This window comes from Peromyscus maniculatus, chromosome X (genome assembly GCF_049852395.1).
Source record: "Peromyscus maniculatus bairdii isolate BWxNUB_F1_BW_parent chromosome X, HU_Pman_BW_mat_3.1, whole genome shotgun sequence".
In the NCBI taxonomy this organism is placed as follows: domain Eukaryota; kingdom Metazoa; phylum Chordata; class Mammalia; order Rodentia; family Cricetidae; genus Peromyscus; species Peromyscus maniculatus.
Window position 1 is genome coordinate 130,612,502 of NC_134875.1, and position 22,281 is coordinate 130,634,782.

Consider the following 22,281-nt stretch of genomic DNA (forward strand, 5'->3'; position numbering starts at 1 on the left):
CCACCCCTCCCCCTCCCCCCACCCCACCCCTCCCCCCCAATACAGAATAGCGCGGGGAACCGTCAAAGGTTGCCCGTGGAAAGGGCCTCCCGCGGGTTCCCCTTCCGTTCTGCCTGGTGACTTCCGCTCCAGGCCCAGCAACATGGACGCTGCAGCCCACCGGCCGGGCGGCCGCTGAGCAGTCGCTGAAGCTCGCTCCCTTGAGCGGCGGCCGGCCCGCCTCTCCGCCCTCCCGCTCCGCACTCGCCTCCCTGCGGCCGGCCGGCCCGGCCCTACATGGGGGCGGGCCTCCGCAACACGGGTTTGGCTTCCTGTTCAGAGGCGGCCTGGCGCTAGGCGGCGGCCACACTGCCCGCGCCCGCCTCGGTGCGGTCACCGAGCCCGGGAGCAGGCTCCAGGGCCGCATCTCGGGCGGTTGCGCCAAGCCGGGCTGTGCGCCGCCATGGCCCCAGTGCAGCTGGAGAACCACCAGCTGATCCCTCCGGGCAGCGGTGGCGGTGGCGGTGGCGGCGGCGGCAGCGGCTCAGCGGCTGCCCCGGTTCCTCCGCCTCCAGGAGCCGCGGTGGCGGCGGCAGCTGCGGCCGCGGCTAGCCCTGGTTACCGGCTTAGCACGCTCATCGAATTTCTCCTCCACCGGGCCTACTCGGAGCTCTTGGTCTTGACGGACTTGTAAGTGCAGCGAACCCATACCTGCTTCCCGGCTCCCCGGCTCCCCACTTGCCCTTCCCGCCCTGTGGGTCGATAGAGGCTTGTGCCTGCTGTTTATTGAGCGCGGCTGTTTAGTGTAGAATTTTGAAATTCATGGGGTTCAGGTTCCGGGGACGTGGAGGAGGTTAGTATTGGGGATCTGGTTGGCGATGAAAGCGCGGAGACTGGTTAGTTTCGCGTGTTACACTTGCGCCGAAGATTGGTTATAGAATTTTTGTCTTGAGTTCCCAACAGAACTCTATTGATTTCTTGGTGGACTCTTTAAAACCCTAAGACTGAGAGTAAGCGTTTAGGGCTCGTAACTGAACGCGGTTTTCAAAGAAGGGAAATGTTTTATAGCCTTTTTACAATGTTTTAAATGTAGGTTGCAATTGTTTCTCTTCGGGCTCAGGAGATAGATTGTTTAGATTCTGTTTAAAATATTACATTGTGAATTGGGTCTTTCCGAAACATTTGAAAGCGTTCGAAGTCTCTTTGAATGTAGTGAAAGTGAAATACTTTTTCCTAATGAGCCTGCCGATTTCAGTCACCTAGTTACCTATGAAATGCCTTGGGGCGTGAGTAGGGTGTTAATCCCTTTAGAATACAAGCAGAATACACTGATGGCTCAGTGTGCGAAGAAAAGGCATCATGAAATTTTGGAACTCTGTTTTACATCTTCTAGCTGAGGTTCATAAAAGTTTTCACCTTTTACCTATCTATTGTTAGGCTCCGTCGGGTTTCCAGGAAAGTACATTAGTATGCAGACATTAGGAAGTATTTGTGATATTTTGTTACTGGAGAATTAAATACTTGATTGTACATGACTAAAAGCATTAGAGACGGCTTCACATACTCTTTTAAAACATTTCTTTTCAGTTTTGATGTACTATTTATTGAATGAGACAAAGCTTAACCTTGCTAAAAGAGGTGTCTTTTTTTTTCTTCTTGAGACGGGGTCTTCCAACCTTCAGTTCTGGTTCAGCCTCTTTCGTGCTGGGATTACTAGTGTGGGCCAATACACCTGGCTGAGAATTTTTTTTTTTTTTTGAACGCATAATCCTCCATCTTCTAAGTGTTAGGATTACAGGTGTGTGGCTCCTCCCCTCCCCACCGCTTCTGACTGACAGAAATAGCTGTCATGTTTAGGAATTCTTGTAGTGATACACTTCTATTGTAAGAGTTCCTAAGAATCCCAGAGAGCCCGCCGGTGGTGGCGCACGCCTTTAATCCCAGCACTCTGGAGGCAGAGGCAGGCGGATCTCCGTGAGTCCGAGGCCAGCTTGGTCTACAGAGTGCCAGGACAGCCAGGGCTACACATTTGAAATCCTGTCTCAAAAAAAAAACAAAAAACAAACAAGAACCCAAGAGAAAGTTTCACATAAGTCTTGTGCATAGCTGTGGGAAAAAGACTGGTCATGGATTGTGTGATTTGGTTTTCTATAGAGGAGTTGTATAAATTTATTGAATTGTGTTCTATTTTTTGGACTTGGTTTATGGAGAGGCACCTGTTTTATATTGCTGTAGAATAATATAATTTTAGTCCTGCACCATTTGTGTGATGATCCCTAAATATATCTATCTCAAGCAGAGACAGCTGAATTCCATATTCTGTGTCCAGATCCATACATTTCAATATCTAACCCGGGAGCTGGGTTTGGTGATAGATAATATATGCCTGGGATCTCAGCATTTGGGAAACTAAAGGAAGAGGACCCCAAGCTTTAGGCCAGCCTCAAACTACATAGTGAGACCTTATTTCAAAAAATACCCCACAGCTAGACAGGGTGGGGCATGGCTTTAATTCCCGCAGAGGCAGGTGGGTCTGCATAGTCAGTTCTAGGACAGCTAGGGCTACATAGTAAAACCCTGTCTCTAACCAACCAATAACCACCCCCCCACACACACACAAAGAAACCAGACAGAGACACAAACCCACAAACAAAAACAAAAAACACACCAAAAAAAGTTTTTAGAATTATTTCTATATTAGAGTGATCATAAAATTTGTGGTCCAAACCAGGATACCTTTGAACATGAAAAAAAAATGCTGTAAATATAATAGTGCACACCTGTAGTCCAGCACTTTGGAGGTCAAGGCAGGAGGATCAGAAATTAAAGAACAGCCTGTAGGCAACATAGGGAGTTTGCTGTCAGCTTGGGCTGCTTGGTATTATGTTTCAATAATAATAATGTCCAGTGGGTCAGAAATGTAGCCTAGTGGTAGAGCTTTTGCCAGGTCCTGGCTCTGGCTCTCCAGTGCCACACATTTAAAAAAAAAAAAAAAAAGGGCAGAACAGCAAGCATACACTGGGACTATGCTGTGCAAACCATGACATGGTCATTTCATTTTTACTTTTAAGGCCCCGAGAGAACTGTGTCTTATCTACTCTACCTCTTTAATTCATGCGCTAATAGTCTCATTCTGTTCCATATACCTACCCTTACCTTGATGTTTCTTGATAGTTCTTGACACAGTTACAATGGGATGATGCCTCTGCTCTTTTTCCAGACACACATGTGGCTTTCCTTCTCATTTCTTTTAGGTCTTAGCTCACATCTAACTTAGATCAAAGACTTTCTCCCAGCACTCATTTAGTAGTACTTGGCTCTTGCTGTTCTCCTCCTCTGGGGGTTTTTCCTGCAGTGCTTACTGCTTGAGACTTCATTAGTCTACTGTGCTGCCCCCATGGAATAGCAAGTCCAGGAGAACAAGGATTTTGATTTGTTTTTGGTTCCCAGTGACAAAGAACAATGTCTGGCATGTACTTGGGGCTTAACTAAATTTAGTACATGAATGAATGAATGCATTTTCAGAAATGTCTCTTAGAAACCATGGATAATTAAGGGAAAAGCAAATGGTTTTTTTGTTTGCTTGTTTGTCTTATTTTTGGAGACAGGGTTTCTCTGTAATAGCCCTAGTTGTCCTGGAACTCAGAGATCTGCCTGTCTCTGCCTCCCAAGCTCTGGGATTAAAGGCGTGCGCCACCACCGCCCTGCTGCAACTGTTATTATTATTGGTGTTTTTTTTTGGGGGGGGCGGGTTTCGAGACAGGGTTTCTCTGTGTAGTTTTGGTGCCTGTCCTGGATTTTGATCTGTAGACCAGGCTGGCCTCCAACTCACAGAGATCCCCCTGCCTCTGCCTCTGCCTCCCGAGTGCTGGGAATAAAGACGTGTGCCGCGGCGCAGCTGCCGCTGCAGCGCTCCGCTACAGCGCTCTGCCGCCGCGAAGCGGCCGCTGCAGCCGCTGCCTCAGCCACCACCCCGCCCCGCCCCGCCCCGCCCCCTCTGCCAGCGCCACCGCCGCGCCCCACCCCGCCCCGCCCCACCACACCTCACCCCACCCCGCCCCGCCCCACCACACCTCACCCCACCCCGCCCCGCCCCACCACACCTCACCCCACCCCGCCCCCCGCCTCACCCTACCCCGCCCCACCCCACCCTGAACCACTGTTATTCTTGATACTTAACAAATTGGTAAAGGGGCTTTTTTTTTTTTTAAATGTGGCAACTAAAATTTCTTGGTTTTGTTTATGAGACAGTCTTACTCTTCTGTAGCCCAGGTTGGCATGGAACTTTGCATCCTCCTGCCAGAATTAATGTGTTAATGTACATTAATGTAAGTCTTGAGGGACATGGTACTTAGTTTTTCAACATCTGGTTCTGTCTGAAACACAAAGATAAAAAACAGCTTTGATGGCAACAGTGGCGCACGCCTTTAATCCCAGCACTCGGGAGGCAGAGGCAGGCGGATCTCTGTGAGTCTACAGCCTGGTCTACAGAGCGAGTTCCAGGACAGTTATGACTGTTAATACAGATAAACCCTGTCTCAAAAAACAAAAAAAACTGGGGAAAAAAGTGATTATATCTTTGATGCTACCTATGTTCCTTGGTTTTGGTTTTTTAGACCAAGTCACTAGGGAGGCTTAGAATATTTTTTTCCTTCTGCTTGCTCGCCTCCAACACATGTTCAAACTTTCTGCCTTAACTTTTTAGGGGCATATATTCTATTCTTGGCCTTTTAACCTCTTTGCTAGGATTCCAGCCACATAAACTTACTGAAGTGTGGAATAAATATGCTCTGTTCCTTCCTTCAACATTTGCATCTTAGGGTTTTCCCCCCATGTGGTGGATTTCATAAAGGAATTTAAAATAGAAGTGAAAGCATTTGGGAGAGAAAGGAGGCAGGCAGCAAATCTTGGCCTTTGTCCTACCTAGAAATGGTAGACTTTGTGGTGGGAGCTGATCTTTCAGGGTCTCTGGGGGCAGGTAGGAGCTGGAACAATGGTTCCTGCCTTCCTATTCTACCCCTAAGCTCTACTGTCTCCCCATCCCCCTAATCCTCATGTCTGTCTCTCTTTAGAACAAGGCTTCTCAGGGAGTACTCTGAGGAGCTTTTTTCCTGTGGAGGAATTGACCAGGGACTCCTGTTATTTGCAGTCTTTGAGACAGGGTCTTACTCTGCTTCCTGGGCTGGTCTCTTGGCAGTCCTCCTGTCCTCCCAAGTGCTTGTGATTACAGGCTGTGCTACCATACCTGTTCTTATTTACAGCCTTCTAACAGGCCTTCAGTTTCTACTTGGCTTTCTAGTATACTGGCCTTTCTAGCCTCTAAGTTGAAACTCTCACCCAGACCCTGACCTCTGGCTTGGTGTCCACCATTGTCCTGACCCTCTGCTCTCCCCTCAGGGATTAAGCCCCAGGCATGTGTGCTGCAGGTGCTCTGCCGCTGAACTGTAGACTCAAGCTCTCCACCTAGCTCTTCTGTCGTCATCCTGCTCAGACCTGTAGCTTCCAGTCATCCAAGTGTCTTCCCTGAGAAAAAGACAGAGCTCACTTGACTAGTTCTCCCTCCTTTTACTTTTCCGTTTATGAGGCCCATGTGTGTATTTAGGGGAAGACCATTAAGCAGCTGGGGCACATTCTTCAGGATCTGATGATTGCTGGGCAGGCTTGAGAGGTGTTCAGACCATCAAGCCTTAGACCATGAGCTAGAGGTTACTGGAATGTGGAGGTTCAGAAGGCTGATTAAGACCTTTCCAAGCATCAATAGAATAGTAGTATAATTTATCAAGGAGAAAGTTGACATAAGTTGCTGGCAATCAGTACTGGAGAACTAGCAAAAAGAAATCAAGAACACTACTGGTTCTATTTAAAAATAATATAAATTCTTCATCTAACCATTGTGCAATGTATAATTGCCATAAAACCTTGATTACACCCTTAGCTTCCAGATTCACCTACTATAACACAACGTACTGGGATTACTGCTAGGAATCCAAGTGCTCACAGAGGTTTGGGTGCAGAGAGACTGATGACTAAGCACTAGTCCTACACCTGTAGCCATTTTGATCTTCAAAGATACCTTTTCTGACTCTGATACTGTGTGCTGATGTGAGACTTGGGATATTTATTTATTTATGTTTTAGAGAAGGGGGTCTCTGTGTAGTTCTGGTTGTCCTGGAACTCACTATGTAGACCAAGCTGGTCTCAAACTGAAATAGATTCTCCTGCTTCTGCCTCCTGAGTAATGGGATCTAAAGGTGTTCACCACCACACCCCAGGACTTGAACTTTGTGTTTGAAGTTTACAAAGTATCTTCAGGATCATTTTGAGTGGAAAGAAATGTTGCTTTCTCATTTTCTACTTAACAGCCATATTGTTGCTAATTTATCAGTGCTGGGAGTTAGCAGCCACTTGAGCTTACAGTTACTGTTTGCTCAGTTTTTCTGAAAGCGTGAAGATAAGAAGTAGAGTTAGAGTAAAGGCGGTTGTCACATTTGACCAAGGCATGCATATATTTAATCAACTTCTTTTTTCTTCTTAGATTGCCAAGGAAATCTGATGTGGAAAGGTAAGTATGAAAAAAATCTTAAATCTTCCTCCTTAATGATTTCTTCTAATCTGTGAGTATGGGTATGGGGCTGTTGATGGTTGGTGTAGGGCTTTGGATTAGGAACCTAGGCCCGAAGAAACCTAGAACTGTGTATTTAGTCAGGAGCACCAGAGAATGCAGTTTTCTCATTCTTGGTACTTGGATGTATAGAACCTTTGTTCTTTAAACCTTTATTGATGACTGACCAAGGCAAGGCCTTGGGAGGACTAGGAAAATGTAACCATGTAGTTTGTAGTGGAAGTTGAGGAGTAGACTGGCTTTGGACACCTGGTTGTTAATTTACTAGTTTCTCTAACGATGCTGTTAGATATCTTTTAGTACATTGACTTTAGTCTCCTATTCTTGCTATTTTATAGTTGAAAAAATTTTGATCCAATTTAAGCTTGGGGCTTAAGACAACACTATTATGTTTCTATAGGCCAAAGGAACAAGATAAATTAAGATTAAAGGAGATCATATTATTGGGATTTAAATTGGACTGATATAAGGCTAACTTGATTATACCTTTGATACTACCTATGTGCCTTGGTGTTGGTTTTAAGACCAAGTCACTGGTGAGGTTTAGAGTATTTATTAGTGGCTTCCTCTCCATTACCAACACCAAATGCCCTATTGTAGAGTTAGACACAAGTAAAAAAGATAAAGCTGGAAGACACAACTGAAACTTAATCTATATTGTGACTTGGCTGGTCAGTTTTGTTTTTGTTTTTGGTTTTTCCAGACAGGGTTTCTCTGTGTAGCCCTGACTGTCCTGGAACTGGCTCTGTAGACCAGGCTGGTCTTGAAACTCATAGAGATCCACCTGCCTCTGCCTCCTCAGTGCTGGGATTAAAGGTGTGACACTACCAGGCTGGCTGGTCAGTTTTAAAGAAGGAAACAAGCGAGGTTTGTTCTGCCTGCCTCTTATGGGGTGGGAAAGCACACTGGGCTTTTAGAGAACTAACTTGTGCACCCTGTCAGTTGAGACAGTGTGGTATCAGAAAACCACATTGCAGTAGTTTACAGAGAAGGACATCTTTTTGATAGAGGAGCATATTTAGGAAGAAAAGAATAGACAAACCTAGTTGCTCGTTGGTAAGAGAGACAGCACTGACATTCTGAGTCCTGACGTAGGTGGTGTCCAGGTGGCTGTGAGGTGCTAGGTGTTGAACCAGAGCCTTATATTCTGAGCTACCACCCCAGCCCTGTCAGATCTTAATGTCCTTTTAACAGTTAGGTTGTATCTCAGTCTTGCTTGTTTTCTTTTATAATCCTTGACAGACACTAACAAAGAGCCATAAGTGTGCCCTTGGCTTTTCTTTTTCTGTTTCTAGTAATCATGGTGTTGACTGTTCTTAAGGAAGCTTTTCAGGTTGTGTGTGGTCTTCATACACTCCAATAGTAGCTTGACTTTGACATATTCAGTCAGCATTAGACTTAAGCAAAAACTTAGTTGGGTGCATTGCATCATGCTAATCTTATTGACAAGATGCGGAGACGTTGGTTGGATTTGTAGGTCATTGAAAAGTCACATTAAAATTAGTAGAATTTGACCGCACTTGAAGTTAGGTTGGTATTCTGCTGGGTCTTGCCATCAGTCTTGGCATGTTGAAGTTTTCTTTTTTCTAGTGTCTTAAACAATGAAAGGTATGATTTTCAGTTGTGTAGTAGTGCTGAAGTAAAGAGGTCTAGCTAACATAGGAGGCAGAGAGTTTTTAATGAAGCTTTATGAGATGATAAATATTGGTGATTGCTGGGTGAAAAAGCATAGAATTGAGTCCAGTATAAAAATAGATATGGACAGACCTACCTTTTCTTTTACTCTTCAGTGTGTTCGTCTTTAACTTTGCTACTGAAATTCATCAGAGGAAAGAGTTTCATAGCCAAGGTCTTTAAGTGCTTTTTCAGTTATGTTAATTGCAAGTTGGGAAGTAGCCCTTGATTTTATAGAAAGAACACAGTTTCAAGCTTTAGTAAAGAATATATTTCAACTCCTCTAACCAAAATGGTAACTAATTACCAGTAGTTTCAGTTATGAAATTTATACTTCATAGCTCCTAATTTGGTCCCTTCTGTGACTCATTTAACTTCTACTACCTCATATCCATGAATTTACTAGATTATAGGAATCATTTATTATAATAAAAAAATTTCAAAATGTAATTCATTGTGGAAAAACTCCTATTGGATCTGTTGCTCTGTGGTTAAAGGTACAGACAGGCAGGACACAGAGATGAGATGAAACTAATATTTGTGTAAATATTTTAGGTTAATTTTGTTGTGCTTATAAACAAACACTTTAAAATAATTCAAATTTGAAACAAATTGGGAAATATAATGTGCTGGTTCAGATGAGAATTACTTTATTTTACAGGAAAATAGAAATTGTCCAGTTTGCTAGCCGGACACGTCAACTCTTCGTTCGATTATTAGCTTTAGTAAAGTGGGCTAATGACGCTGGCAAAGTCGAGAAGTGTGCGGTGAGTGAGACTTTGATCTTACTTTGTATAAAATAGTGTTTGAAAGGTAGACATGGAAACACATGATATGAGCCCCCAGGAGGCTCTGGAAAAGACAGTCATGACTTCGGTTAGTGAAACTACACGGCAAGATGCTGTCTTGAAACAAACAAAATAACTTTAAATGTCTTGCATACTTTAGAAGTTTAGCTTTAACATCTGTTGATTAAATGTTATTACTGATCTCAATAATGTTCCTTTATGAAATTCCATAATGCATTTCTGTGGAAGCCTACTATGTATTTATGGACACTTGACATAAATAAGCCTAGTATTTATTTACAGAAGAGGAGGAGATACCTGGAAGATAGTATATGAGGAGACTTTAAATATAACTCTGGAGGAATTAAAGGGGAGAAATGGTTAGCTTCAAAACTGGATGATTCTTTAGAGCAGTGATTCTCAACCTGGTGGTGGCAGCCCTCTATCTAAAAATATTTTCATTACAATTCATAGCAGTAGCAAAATGACAGTTAGGAAGTAGCAATGAAAATAGTTTCATGGTTGGGGATCAGCACAGCATGGGGAACTGTATTAAAGGGTCTCAGCATTAGGAAGAGTGAGAACCACTGAGCTAGAATTTGTAAGGTTCTCTCAAAGTTTGCTTATTGATTTTTGATGTCCTTGTGAGAATGGCAGAGTCTCTCTTTTCTGTTTTAACAGATGAGATGATACAATTTCTAGAAAATACATGGCTTCTTCAAGGTCAAAGAACTGATGATGTCATGTATCAGTTCAGTTGTTTATTCATTTACTTATGCTCCAAAACTACTGAACATGGGCTATAAGGGCTATAAGGGCTATAAGCATAGTCCCTGCCTTCAGGAAGCTCATACTCTTGACAGTTGAATTACTCTTAATTCAAAGAAGTGACTTCATAGAGTGAAGGGTAACAGAGACAAAAATCTAGCCCCTCAAACATTTTAAGGGACTGGAAATGTAGTTCATTTGGTAGTACTTCTACAGCATGTAATAAGCTTTATCTCCAACACTGTATGAACCAGGCATGGTGATATTTGCCTGTAATCTCAGCACTTGGCAGGTGGAGGCAGGAGGATCAGAAGTTTAAGATTCTAGCTACATAGTCAGTTGATCCTGCAACAGATCCTGTTTCCACACAACAGTAACAACAAAAGCCAATCAAGTTTTAAGCTGTGACCGTGAAGAGGACAATCTAGGGGCCTTGAGTGAGCTCACTGAGCTAACTGGAGAAAGATGATTTGGTGTTCACAGATGAGGAACACTGGCTCTTGTTTGACTTCAATCACTCCTAATGAGCTCATACTGGAAAGGGCAATTAGACAGTGAATAAAGTCCTGAAATGAAGACAGCACTTGCCTACTTTAACTGAGGGTCCTTCCTTCCTTCCTTCCTTCCTTCCTTCCTTCCTTCCTTCCTTCCTTCCTTCCTTCCTTCCTTCCTTCCTTCCTTCCTTCCTTCCTTCCTCTCTCTTTCTCTCTCCCTCTCTCCCTCTCTCCCTCCCTCCCTCCCTTCCTCCCTCTCCCCCCTCCCCCCCTCTCTTTCTTTCTTTCTTTTTGGTTTTTCAAGATAAGGTTTCTCTGTGTTTGCGCCTTTACTGGAACTCACTCTGTAGCCCAGGCTGGCCTCGAACTCACAGAGATCTGCCTATCTCTGCCTCCCAAGTGCTGGGATTAAAGGCGTGTGCCACCACTGCACAGCAGACGTTCCCTTTCTAAAAAGCTCAGCTCTACAAGACCAAATACATGTCTGGTTGTTGTCAATTAAATTTGTGAATGGAAAGGAAGTGCAGAGCTACACTAAGCTTTACAGTGATGTTCGAATTCCATTTTTTTGTTTTCATTCTTTTATTTAATGACATTTTCAAAGGTGACTAATTTTTGGGCCTGGAGAGATGGCTCAGCAGTTAAGAGCACTGGCTGCTCTTCCAGAAGACCTGGGTTCAACTCCCAGCACCCATATGGCAGCTCACAGCTGTCGGTAACTCCAGTTCCAGGGCTCTGACACCCTCATACAGACAGACATGCATGCAGGCAAAGCACCAATGCACATGAAACAAATTATTTTTTAAAAAGGTTATTAGCTTTCATAGGTTAAAGCAGATTAACACATTGGCACTGGCTAAATTATATTTGAGAGCTTCAAAAATTTTCTGATGTTTATCAAGCTTCTAAAATAAAATGACCCGGCTACCCAGCATGGTGGTACCATAGTGTATTTATTTTTTTAGCACTCTGGTAAGTTGAAAATATATTAATGGGGAGTTTTCTATTTGTAAGTTGATGAAGGTGCTTATTCCACAAAAACCCCACTCTGCAAAGAACCCACAGCACGTCTGTGCTTCTTACATCTCACCTCAGTTTCTAGCCTGCTGTTTTTGCCCAGCCTCTTTCACTTGATGGCCCTATTATAACTAAGACTTATGTGAAAGTTGCCAAATCAAAAGGAGGAAAAAGAGCATAAAGAAGTTGAATTTTGGAAAATTCTAGGCTATAGATTTGCCTTTTGAAGCATATCCTGTTAGTTTTTATTGTCAATTTGACACAAACTCCAGTCACCTACAAAGAGAAAACACACTTCCACAATTGAACCCTTACCTACATCAGGCCTCTGGCATATCCTTTGGGGCGTTTTCTTGATTAGTAATTGATATGGGAGGCGCAGCCCACTGAAGGCGGTCTTCCCTGGGAGGATAAGTCCTGGGCTGGATAGGCAAGCTAGCCGAACACAGGCTGCTTAGTCGGCCCGCGAGCAGCATCTATCTCTGTGGTTTCTGCTTGAGTTCCTCCTGTCTTGCCCTCCTTTAATGACAATTAAGATCTGAAGTGGAAGCTAAACAAACCCTCTCCTCTTAAGTTGCTTTTGGTCAGAATGTTTTATCACAGCTGCAGAAAGGAAACTAGAACAAAGGGGAAGATACTTTTTGACATTACTGTTATGGTTATGAACTATGCTAGTAAGAACTATGGTTCTAGTGCTGGCAGCTAAGCCTGTCACAAGGATAGACCAGTTTTGTCAGGCAGGTTTTTCTGTCTCTGAGTAAGCTAATACTCTTCTGTGTAATACTGATCAAAAGTGTTTGACTTTGCGGTGTAGCCCAGGTTGGCCTTAAACTAGAAATCCTCTTGTATTAGCTCATTGAGTGCTGAGATTATGGATTTATGCCACTGCCACCCTCAATTTTTGAGGTAGAATATTTTGTATATATATTAAATTTTCCTTAAGGGTCCAATGCCCTCTTCTGATCACAGGATATGCACATGATACATAGACATTCAGACAAAACACCCATGTACAAATAAATAGCTAATTAAGGATTTAAAAAAATTCTTTGAGGGAGAAATGTTTATGTATGTGATTGGGAAATTAAAATTTTGTAAGGTTTTGTACATTAAGCAATATCAAAGAATAATTTTGTTGTAAATATCAAACAGGCAATTCTAAGATTACCTGAAAGATTAAAATTGCATTTTATTGTTTTAGAAATTTGAGTACCAAGTCTTAATCCATTTTGGCTGAAATAAAAGCGTAATTTTTTAAAAATAATTAGGATAGTGTTTTTTATTAAAAGTACATAAACTTTTAGTAAAAGGTTTGCTATTACTAGTGTACATCCAAGCCAAGTGTTTAATTCCCCCCCCCCCATTTATTTTACTTACTTGTTTAGAAATATTTAAATTTGCTTCAATAATACGATGTCAAGCAAAATTGAAAACTCTTGGTTTTGACTAAGTTTCAACACTGTACATATGTGTGTATTGGCACTTTGTATATCTGTGCTGACTCAGTGAGCTCCAGAGAACCTGCTGGCTGCCTCCCCAGTGGTGGAACCACCGGTGCACACCACCACACTGAGCTTTTTAACTGGATGCTGGGAAGCTAACCCAGGTCCTCCTCATGCTTGTGTGCCCGATAGTTTACTAACTGAGCCGTCTTTCCAGGTCCCAGTGGTCTTTTCAGTTAATTTCTTCCAAGATTAGTCTATCCATCGCCACAAACAATTTTAGAATTTTTATCAGCACAAAAAGAAAACTTGGACCATTTATCTATCACTCCTAGCCCTTACCTATAGGCAACCATTTGCCTACTTATCTGTCTGTCTGAGTTTGCTTAACTCTGAACATTTCATACAAATGGACTCATATATGTTCTTTTCTCAAAGGCTTCTTTATGTATCAGTACTTCATTTATATTAAATTGCATGGAAACACACATTCTTCTCTATTTGGACTCTGCTTTGGAGCTATTATACGTAATGTTACAAAGTTTTTTGTATATTTCTTTCTTTTGAATACATACATAAGGAAAAGTGTCTGTATCATACATAGATAAATTGTTTCATCAGCTAGACTGTTCTCTAAAATGGCTGTACCATTTTACATTCCCACCAGCAATGTATGAAGGATCTAATTAATCTTTTCCATATCCATGATATTATCTGCTTTGAGTTTTGCCATCCTAGTGGTATCTTACTAGGTTTCTCACTGTCCATTCACTCATTCTGACTGTCTTTCTTTTGAGGCAGGGTTTCACTGTGTAATCTAGGCTGGCCTTGTATTTGCTATGTTGCCTAGGCTAGAGTCAAACTTGTGATCTTCCTGCTTCAGTGTCCTGAGTGCTGGATTACAGGCATGGACCACCATGCCTAGCTTTCACTAGACTTTCAACATCCGTTTCCCTGTTGACTGGTGATATTGAGCACGTTTTCATTGGCCATTTGTATTTCTTCTTTAGAGAAATGACATTTACTGCTCCAAGTCTAACAATTATTAACCGTATTGATAGTTGGTGTGTATGTATGTTTTAAAAAGATGCTGATTACTAAGTAGCTGTGAGTTTACTAATAAATTGCTCAAAACTAAAGCGTTAGTATTAGTTTAATTTCTAAGTTAAAGAAATTAACTTGCCGGGCCGTAGTGGCGCACGCCTTTAGTCCCAGCACTCGGGAGGCAGAGGCAGGCGGATCTCTGTGAGTTCGAGGCCAGCCTGGTCTACAGAGTGAGTTCCAGGAAAGGCGCAAACCTACACAGAGAAACCCTGTCTCGAAAAAAAAAAAAAAAAAAAAAGAAATGTGAGTGTAGTGTATCTTGACTTCTGCAAGTGTTTCATTACATAGTACCCCGCAGGCTAGATAAATATCTCAGTTATCTCCCATTTTCCCAGAGGGGAGGTCTCTGGTTTTCTTTTCTTTTAACTTGATCTTATGAACATTTTGACCTGAGTGATAAGATTTTTTTTTTCCCCCGAGACAGGGTTTCTCTGTGTAGCTCTGGTTGTTCTAGGACTCACTCTGTAGACCAGGTTTGGCCTCAAACTCACAGAGATCCACCTGCCTCTGTCTCTAAGTGCTAGGATTAGAAGTGTGCACCACCACTGCTCAGCTAAGTGACAAGATTCTTTTTTTATTTGTTTGGTTTTTTTTGTTTGTTTCTTTTTGTTTGTTTGTTTTCTCTGTATAGTCCTGGCTGTCCTAGAACTCACTCTGTAGACCAGGCTGGCCTCTAACTCATAGAGATCCACCTACCTCTGCCTGAGTACTGGGATTAAAGATGTGCACCACCACACCACCTGGAACAAGATTCTTTTTTTTTTTAAATGTGCATTGGTTCTTTGCCATAGTTGTCAGGTCCCATAGTTGTCTGTAACTGGAGTTACAGACAGTTGTGAGCTGCCATGTGGGTACAGGGAATTGAACCTGTTTCTTTGGAAGAGTAGCCAGTGTTCTTAACTGCTGAGCCATCTCTCCAGTCCCGACAAGATTATTAAAATGGCCTACATTTGAGTTAAAACCAGCTCAGCAGTTGAGATTGTGTTTTGGTAGCGTCATAGCTATGAATAAGAGATTAGTGTTGGTGGCGTTGATAGAGCATTGCACTAGTTATAAAAGGTAGCATTTCTTTGGGGTTAAGCTATGTATACTGAGTCTAACTAAGAGAAGAAAACCCATTTCCTAGTTCCAGCTTCTCTAATATTAAGCTATATTTCTTTGGAAAAGGGTCTTCACCTATGAATCCATTCTTCTCATCTCTAAGGTGATAGTAATTATGGAGTTGTAGAAATTAGATAATAAAATAACTAGAAATGGATGATGTATGATGCCCTAGTACATTAATTCTGGGTGACAGGGTTTAAGTTGTCTGCTAGAAGCTTGTTTGAAGGACACAAGAGAAAGGAATGATAGGTATTGATGTAAAACAAAACTAAAGGTTTGAAGGAGATAGTTTTTCAGCCTTGTGATGACTCCACCACTGCACTAAATAGAGAACTGAGAATTTCTGTGTTAGACAGAAAGGTGCCTGGCTCTCATACTGGCAGTATGTATATATGTATGTATATATGTATGTATGTATGTATGTATGTATGTATGTATGTATGTATGTATGTACTGAGTGTTTCCTGTGTTCTGAAGGTTAGGTGTGTAGTATTTAGTGTCGGAACAACTTCAGTACCTCCATTTTACTATTAAACTTTTGGTATAGAAAGATTAACAAGCAAACAGGGCTAGGAAATTACAGAGTTAAAATGTAGATCAAGGCAGTCTAGGAGTCCATGATTCATTGCTACCCAGTACTAGAAGCCTATCAGAGTAAAAACATTTTATTTTATTCTTAATATTTGGTATTATGTATGAGTGATGTCAGAAGTGGAGAAATGAAAGAAAAGTACTATTTTAATGTAGATACTTCTTCAAATAAATTTGGAACCACCTATTTTAATATCTTTTGAAGCTTGCAAATGATATTTAATGAAAAAAACAATTTACAAGGTAGCTTATTTACCCTTTGCTTTAAAGATGATCTCGAGCTTTTTAGATCAACAAGCTATCTTGTTTGTGGACACTGCTGATCGCTTGGCCTCCTTAGCTAGAGATGCACTGGTCCATGCACGCCTGCCTAGTTTTGCTATCCCATATGCCATTGATGTGCTGACTACTGGCTCTTATCCACGACTTCCAACATGCATCAGGGTAAGTCTTTTGCCCCTGTACTCAAAAAAGTTGAAGGCTTTGGGTTTGGATTATGTAGCATAGGAAAACTTATATTTTTAAAACTAGTTTATGTAGTTTTTTTCTCTACAAGTAAAGTGTGGTAGTTTGAAATAAATTGGGGTCATGGTGTGAGTAGATCCTTTTTTCCCCCTCCATTTCCTCCCCTTTCCCTGTCTTTGTTAGGAGTGAGCAGATGTGCAAATATTATTTAGTGTATTTCAGGTATGAAAATAATTGCCCAGCAGTAGCAGCGTTTTTGGAAGTGCATTCCGAATGTACGAGGGTAGTTGAATGAGTCGGTGCTCTTGTATTGTGTACATTTAGGAAATAGAGGAAATCATCTAGTGATACTAACGTGGGGTTATAAATGGAGCATGATGAAGAGCATGGTTTTAGCAAGGTGACTGGGAATTATTTGCACTCAAATGCATAGTCACTATTACTGGATGTAGATAACAAATGAGTGTTGTGGTTGTCTTGAGTAAAGTAAGAAAACGGATAAAGGCAGGTGCAGGTAAACAATTTTATCTTTTTGTGTATTCTTTTAAAGACTTTTTTTTCCTTGTAGGATAAAATTATTCCTCCAGATCCAATTACCAAAATTGAGAAACAAGCCACACTTCATCAGCTTAATCAAATTCTTAGACATAGGCTTGTAACAACAGATCTTCCTCCACAGCTAGCAAATCTTACAGTGGGTATGTACCTAAAATTTTTTTTATAAGAATATTTTCTTGGGCTGGCCGGGCAGTGGTGGTATACATCTTTAATCCCAGCACTGGGGAGGCAGAGGCAGGTGGATCTCTGTGAGTTTGAGACCAGCCTAGTCTACAAAGTGAGATCCAGGATAGCTGAGTATACACAGAGAAACCCTGTCTCAGAAAAAAAAAACAAAAAACAAAAAAACCAGACAAACCAAAAAATATTTTCTTTGGCTGGAGAGATGGCTCAGAGGTTAAGAGCACTGGCTACTCTTCCAGAGGTCCTGAGTTCAATTCCCAGCAACCACATGGTGGCTCACAACCATCTGTAATGAGATCTGGTGCCCTCTTCTGTTATGCAGGCATACATGCAGACAGAACACTGTGTACATAATGAATAAATAAACCTTAAAAAAAGAATATTTTCTTAAATGTCCTTTTGGGTTTTGTTCAAGTAGATGAAGTTTTGATTTTTGTGGTATTTGAATCTGATTTGCCATCCATAATTGTTCTCTTTTTAGTACCTAAAAATAAAGTGCTGGTATTTGCACTGGGGGCAGTGGGTAGGATTACCTGAGGCTGGAAGAGAAAAGAGGCCCCAGGGTTGAGCCTGGAGAACATGCTATGCTGTTGATTTATTTGTAGGAAGATAGTGGCTGCTGTCTGTGTCTGAACCATTGACTTGGTTCAACACTTAGGACAAAATTTACAGTCTGTTTAAAATGGCTCATAAATGAGACTGAAACTTGGAGATGGGCCAGAAGCTTCTTGTTTTAAAGCGGTGTCCACTTCTTCTTCCTCTTCCAAAAGCAAATGGCCGTGTGAAGTTTCGAGTTGAAGGAGAATTTGAAGCAACTTTGACAGTAATGGGTGATGATCCAGAAGTTCCATGGCGCCTTCTCAAGCTAGAAATTCTAGTTGAGGATAAGGAAACAGGAGGTAACGCATCACAGTACTGGTTTTGATATTCTTTTTTGTTTCTCAAATTTTTATTTTTTATGGTTTTGGCATTCTTATATTGAAGTATTCCTACAGAAAAATGTGTAGCAATTTATTCTGTAATTTGAAGCAAAATTTGATAAGCATAATTACCTACTGACTGGAGAAATTTCAGTGTTTCTCGGTGTATAATGTTCTATAGTTTTCTCAAGATAATCTTGGTTCCTCTTTTTTTAATTTTAAATTCATTTTTAGTATATACTTTCTCGGTTAATGCTATAACACTGACTACTCTTTCTAATGAACTGCCTTCTTTTCTTCTGCCAATGGAAGATGGCCGCGCTTTGGTTCATAGCATGCAAATCGACTTTATCCATCAGTTGGTGCAGTCTCGGCTCTTTGCGGATGAGAAACCTCTTCAGGACATGTACAACTGCCTACGTATCCTTTTGAAATTTGAGACATGTACTGTAAGGATTTTGTGTCTCCCTCTTTCCACTACATTTTCTGTTTATCCTTTGTCCTGAAGTGTAGTAGTCTGGCCTCTCCTTCCCATACCTTAACTCTTTTTGAATTGAAATAGACATGAAGAACCAGCCAGTGGAAATTAAGATACATCTATAGTAAGACAGATTTCAAGTTTTACCACTGACTTTGCAGGCAACTCCTTAGAAATAGTATTGTTTGCTGGGCAAGGTGGTACATGCCTGTAATCCCAGTACCTGAGAGGCAAGGCTATATAGCTAGTTCAAAGCTAGCCTGTATTACATAATGAAAACCTGTACCATTTTGGTCTGAAAATGTAAACAGTGAGGAATTAAGGGACAAACCTGGACCTAGTTTTGCTTATTTAGGACAAACTTATCAACCCTTTTTCTAAAATTATGCCACATACTTTACTACTTAGGATTTGTCATTTGAGAATATAGGTTCAGAAAACCACAAATTTTGTCTTATTTAGGATGAGTCATTAGACAAAGATGATTCCAAAGAATTTCTTCATTGTCAGCTTTTTGGGCATAGACTCCTTGTTAGATGATGTTTGCCTGTTCTTATTGGCTGCCTGAATAACATATTAGCTTTGCTTAACATGCTGAATCAGATTGTTTCTGCTTATCACTTCAATTAGAAGTGTTACATTCCCAGACTCTAATGTTAATCCGAGAGAGGTGGGGCGACCTTGTCCAGGTGGAAAGGTATCATGCCGGAAAGTGCCTCTCTCTCTCAGTTTGGAAGTAAGTAAAATTGGTTCTGGTAGGTCTGTGCGAGAAGGGAATCCTGGTTTTTTAAAATTTCTTTCCCTCATACAACTGATTTATTACATATGAATAGCTATGTACCCAGAGTAATGTGATTTAATTTAATAAAGTCCCAGTATCATGTAGACCACATGAGACATCCATAATTGCTATCTTTCTTATATTTTTAAGTTAAATTAGCTTACCGGGCTGGAGAGATGGCTCAGAGGTTAAGAGCACTGACTGCTCTTCCAGAGGTCCTGAGTTCAATTTCCAGCAACTACATGGTGGCTCCCAACCATCAGTAATGAGATCTGGCGCCCTCTTCTGGCCTGTAGGCATATATGCAGGCAGAACACTGAATACATAATAGATAAATCTTAAAAAAAAAAAAAAAGATTAAATTAGCTTACCATGGGCTCATGTCAAATTGTTCAAAGACTATTAGGTTAGATTGGGGTTTCTGTGGTGCTGGTGATTAAACCCAGGGACTTATGCATGTAAAGTGAGCACTCTACCAATAGAGCTAGATCCCTAGTCCCCAAAGGATAGATTATTGAGTTATCACTTTTTAAAACATACTTGTTTATCACAGTTTCCCATTTTAAATTTTAACTTTGAAAACTGATATGGAGAAAATTGGTATGAGGCTATTTACCTTTAAATCTTGTTTGAACTTGATTTCTGATTTTCTGTAGATAAATCAGAGGCAGATACTACTTATAAGATGGTTTCTGTTTATGTTTTGGGTTTTTTTTTGTGAGTACATGTATTTTATTTTTAAAATCAGTATCTGTTTTTAAAATGTAATAGAGCAAATGCTGGATTGCATTATGGAATAACTTCTCAGTATTAATCACACCGAGGGCCTGCTGTGTTCAAGGTTCTGACTCCGCAGCATCTAATGCACGTTTCTGTTTGACTGTAAAAGGTAACAAGCCATGTTTATGTCATTCTCCCTACCCTTTTTCAGTCAGCAGGTTCTAGGGAGAAAAACAGGCACAGCATCAGTCCACAAAGTCACAATTAAAATCGATGAGAATGATGTCTCCAAGCCTTTACAGATCTTTCATGATCCTCCTTTGCCAGCTTCGGATTCTAAATTAGTAGAAAGAGCTATGAAGGTAAAGGGTTCTTACTGATTGATACTGATTGATTAAATAAATATAATTGAGCACACATAAAACTTTCAGCAGAAATTCTTTAAAATATGTAATTATTTCTAAAACCCTGTATGAAACTTGTTTTAGGTCAGTTTTATACTTTTTTTTCTTCCTTCCCCACTCCCCCAGCTGAGGACCAAACCCAGGCATATACAGAAGAGTTTGAGGACAGCCTGGGTCATATAGTAACAAAGTAGTGGGGGCTATAATTAGATGCAGATTTTTTTCTAGAGAGAGCAGAAAGCTTTTCAGTCCATTTTTTTTTTTTTTTTTTTTTTTTTTTGGAGCTGAGGATCAAATCCAGGGCTTTGTGCTTGCTAGGCAAGCACTCTCTACCACTGAGCTAAATCCCCAACCCAGTTTTATACTCCTATATTTGTTTTTTTTTTTTTTTGATCTTTTTAATATCTGATACTATACAAAATTTTTAATATCTTCTTTCAGTTTAGTATGTAGGGCAATGCTGTGGATTGCATCTAAGTATACAGTCTTATGTTGAATTATGCCCCCAGCCTAGTTTAAGTTTTGTAGTTTAAATCAGACCATTGTATTTTTAAGGTCTGGCGTCTCTGAGAACTGTGACTACTGACATGTATATGTTGTTTTGAGGCAGAATCTCACTATGAAGCCATGGGAGGCCTGGAACTTGCTATGTAGACCAGGATGGCCTCAACTCACATAGATCGAGTTGCCTACATCTGCCTCCCAAGTGCAAGGAAGGGTCTCTTGTCACCCAGGCTGGCCTCAAGTTTGTTACGTATCTGAAGATAACCTTTGAATTTCTGATTCTCCTGCTTCTACCTCCTGAGTGCTGGGATTACAGGCATGGGTCACCACACACAGTATATGACATGCTGGGGAATTAAATCCAGAGCTTCATGCAATGCTGAGCACTTGGCCAACTGAACTATACTCCCATCCTCCTATACTTAGCAGAATATCAATTTTAGTTTTGAAGTTTCTAATGTCATAGAAAATAATTCAAAGCTCAGAATCATTCTAGTTATATTTTTACTTTATCTAAGTTTGCTTATACTGGTTAATTTCCAATACTGAAAAAGAAGTATCTTAAGGCACAGTTGTGTGCATTCACACTTTTATAGTCAAGATGTTTTAATTGTCCATTTGATTTTGTTGTTGCTATTTATGCAGATTGACCACTTATCAATAGAAAAGCTCCTGATTGACAGTGTTCATGCAAGAGCCCATCAGAAGCTGCAGGAACTGAAGGCCATTCTTAGAAGCTTCAATGCTAATGAAAACTGTAGGTGTTTTCAAATGATGCTCTTATTTTTCTTTTATTTAAAGGTTTTCCTCATATGACTTTCCCCTGATGTATGGTTTTTTTTAGGAGGCTGGGCCTTTGTTGCTTTTAACCTGAAATCTACCATACTTGTCCTAATCTTTACCTTATTATTTAATAATTTTATCTTACTTAGCTTGTCTTTATTTTTGAATTGTTTGCACATTGTCTCTCCTCAAAAATGTATACTTACTAAAATAGAAACATTTTAATGTGACTCGTAATTTAGAGTTTCTTCTCCTGTCAAAGCAGCCCTGCAAATACTTTTATAAAGTACTTATAAAATATGGCTGAGCAAAGCATAATTCAGCTCTTCAGTTTTTTTTAAAACTGCAAATGTATTAACAGTGTTAAGAATGAGAAATGCAGATGTAAAGAGAGAGGAAATCTTCTAAGTTTAATTACCTACCTAATCTCTTAAGAACTTTAGAGATATCAAATCCTTCCATTCCATGTGGTTCTCCATTTACTGTGCTTACCTCCATCCCAGCCCCCCCCCCTTTGATGTAGAGTCTTGCTATATAACCCAAGCTGCCTTCAAACTTGGGAGCTGGCTACTTGAGCTCCTCACTGGCTGAGATAACAGGCATGGGCCACATATCCAACTCCTCCAATTGTTTTTGATCATGATTACTTTGCGCTCAAAGTGCAGAGTGTAATTAAGATGATGTAGGTGAAGTGTCTTTAAAGTAGAAGCTAGTAGTAGTGAAGGTCCAGAGCCTGGATCACTCCATTGTACTTAGAGAAAAGTGACTTCTTAGGTAACTACTAGAACTGAATTAAAGTCATTGTGATAAAAGGAGATAAAACACTGCCTGAAGCCAAGACAACTTTTGAAAAGTGGACAGTACACGTTCATTCAAGAATGTGCTGGTGTTCTGTTCAATGG

At 40.8% G+C, this 22,281-nt stretch overlaps 1 protein-coding gene across 6 annotated transcripts in view; it reads left to right on the plus strand.

Annotated features, from left to right (window-relative positions):
* Positions 1 to 22,281, plus strand: part of Med14 (mediator complex subunit 14) — a 291,290-nt gene that overhangs the window by 201,091 nt on the left and 67,918 nt on the right. For 4 of the 6 annotated variants that reach the window (XM_076562089.1, XM_076562086.1, XM_076562088.1 and 1 more), the window contains 9 exons: positions 6,515 to 6,541; positions 8,937 to 9,042; positions 15,854 to 16,027; positions 16,617 to 16,746; positions 17,560 to 17,688; positions 18,022 to 18,129; positions 18,791 to 18,923; positions 19,900 to 20,050; positions 21,242 to 21,353. In XM_076562089.1, the coding sequence (XP_076418204.1) occupies positions 6,515 to 6,541; positions 8,937 to 9,042; positions 15,854 to 16,027; positions 16,617 to 16,746; positions 17,560 to 17,688; positions 18,022 to 18,129; positions 18,791 to 18,923; positions 19,900 to 20,050; positions 21,242 to 21,353 (1,070 nt within the window). Of the gene's footprint in view, positions 1 to 67; positions 670 to 6,514; positions 6,542 to 8,936; positions 9,043 to 15,853; positions 16,028 to 16,616; positions 16,747 to 17,559; positions 17,689 to 18,021; positions 18,130 to 18,790; positions 18,924 to 19,899; positions 20,051 to 21,241; positions 21,354 to 22,281 lie in introns of those variants that run through there. The other 2 variants (XM_006976891.4, XM_015995797.3) reach the window with 2 other exon arrangements.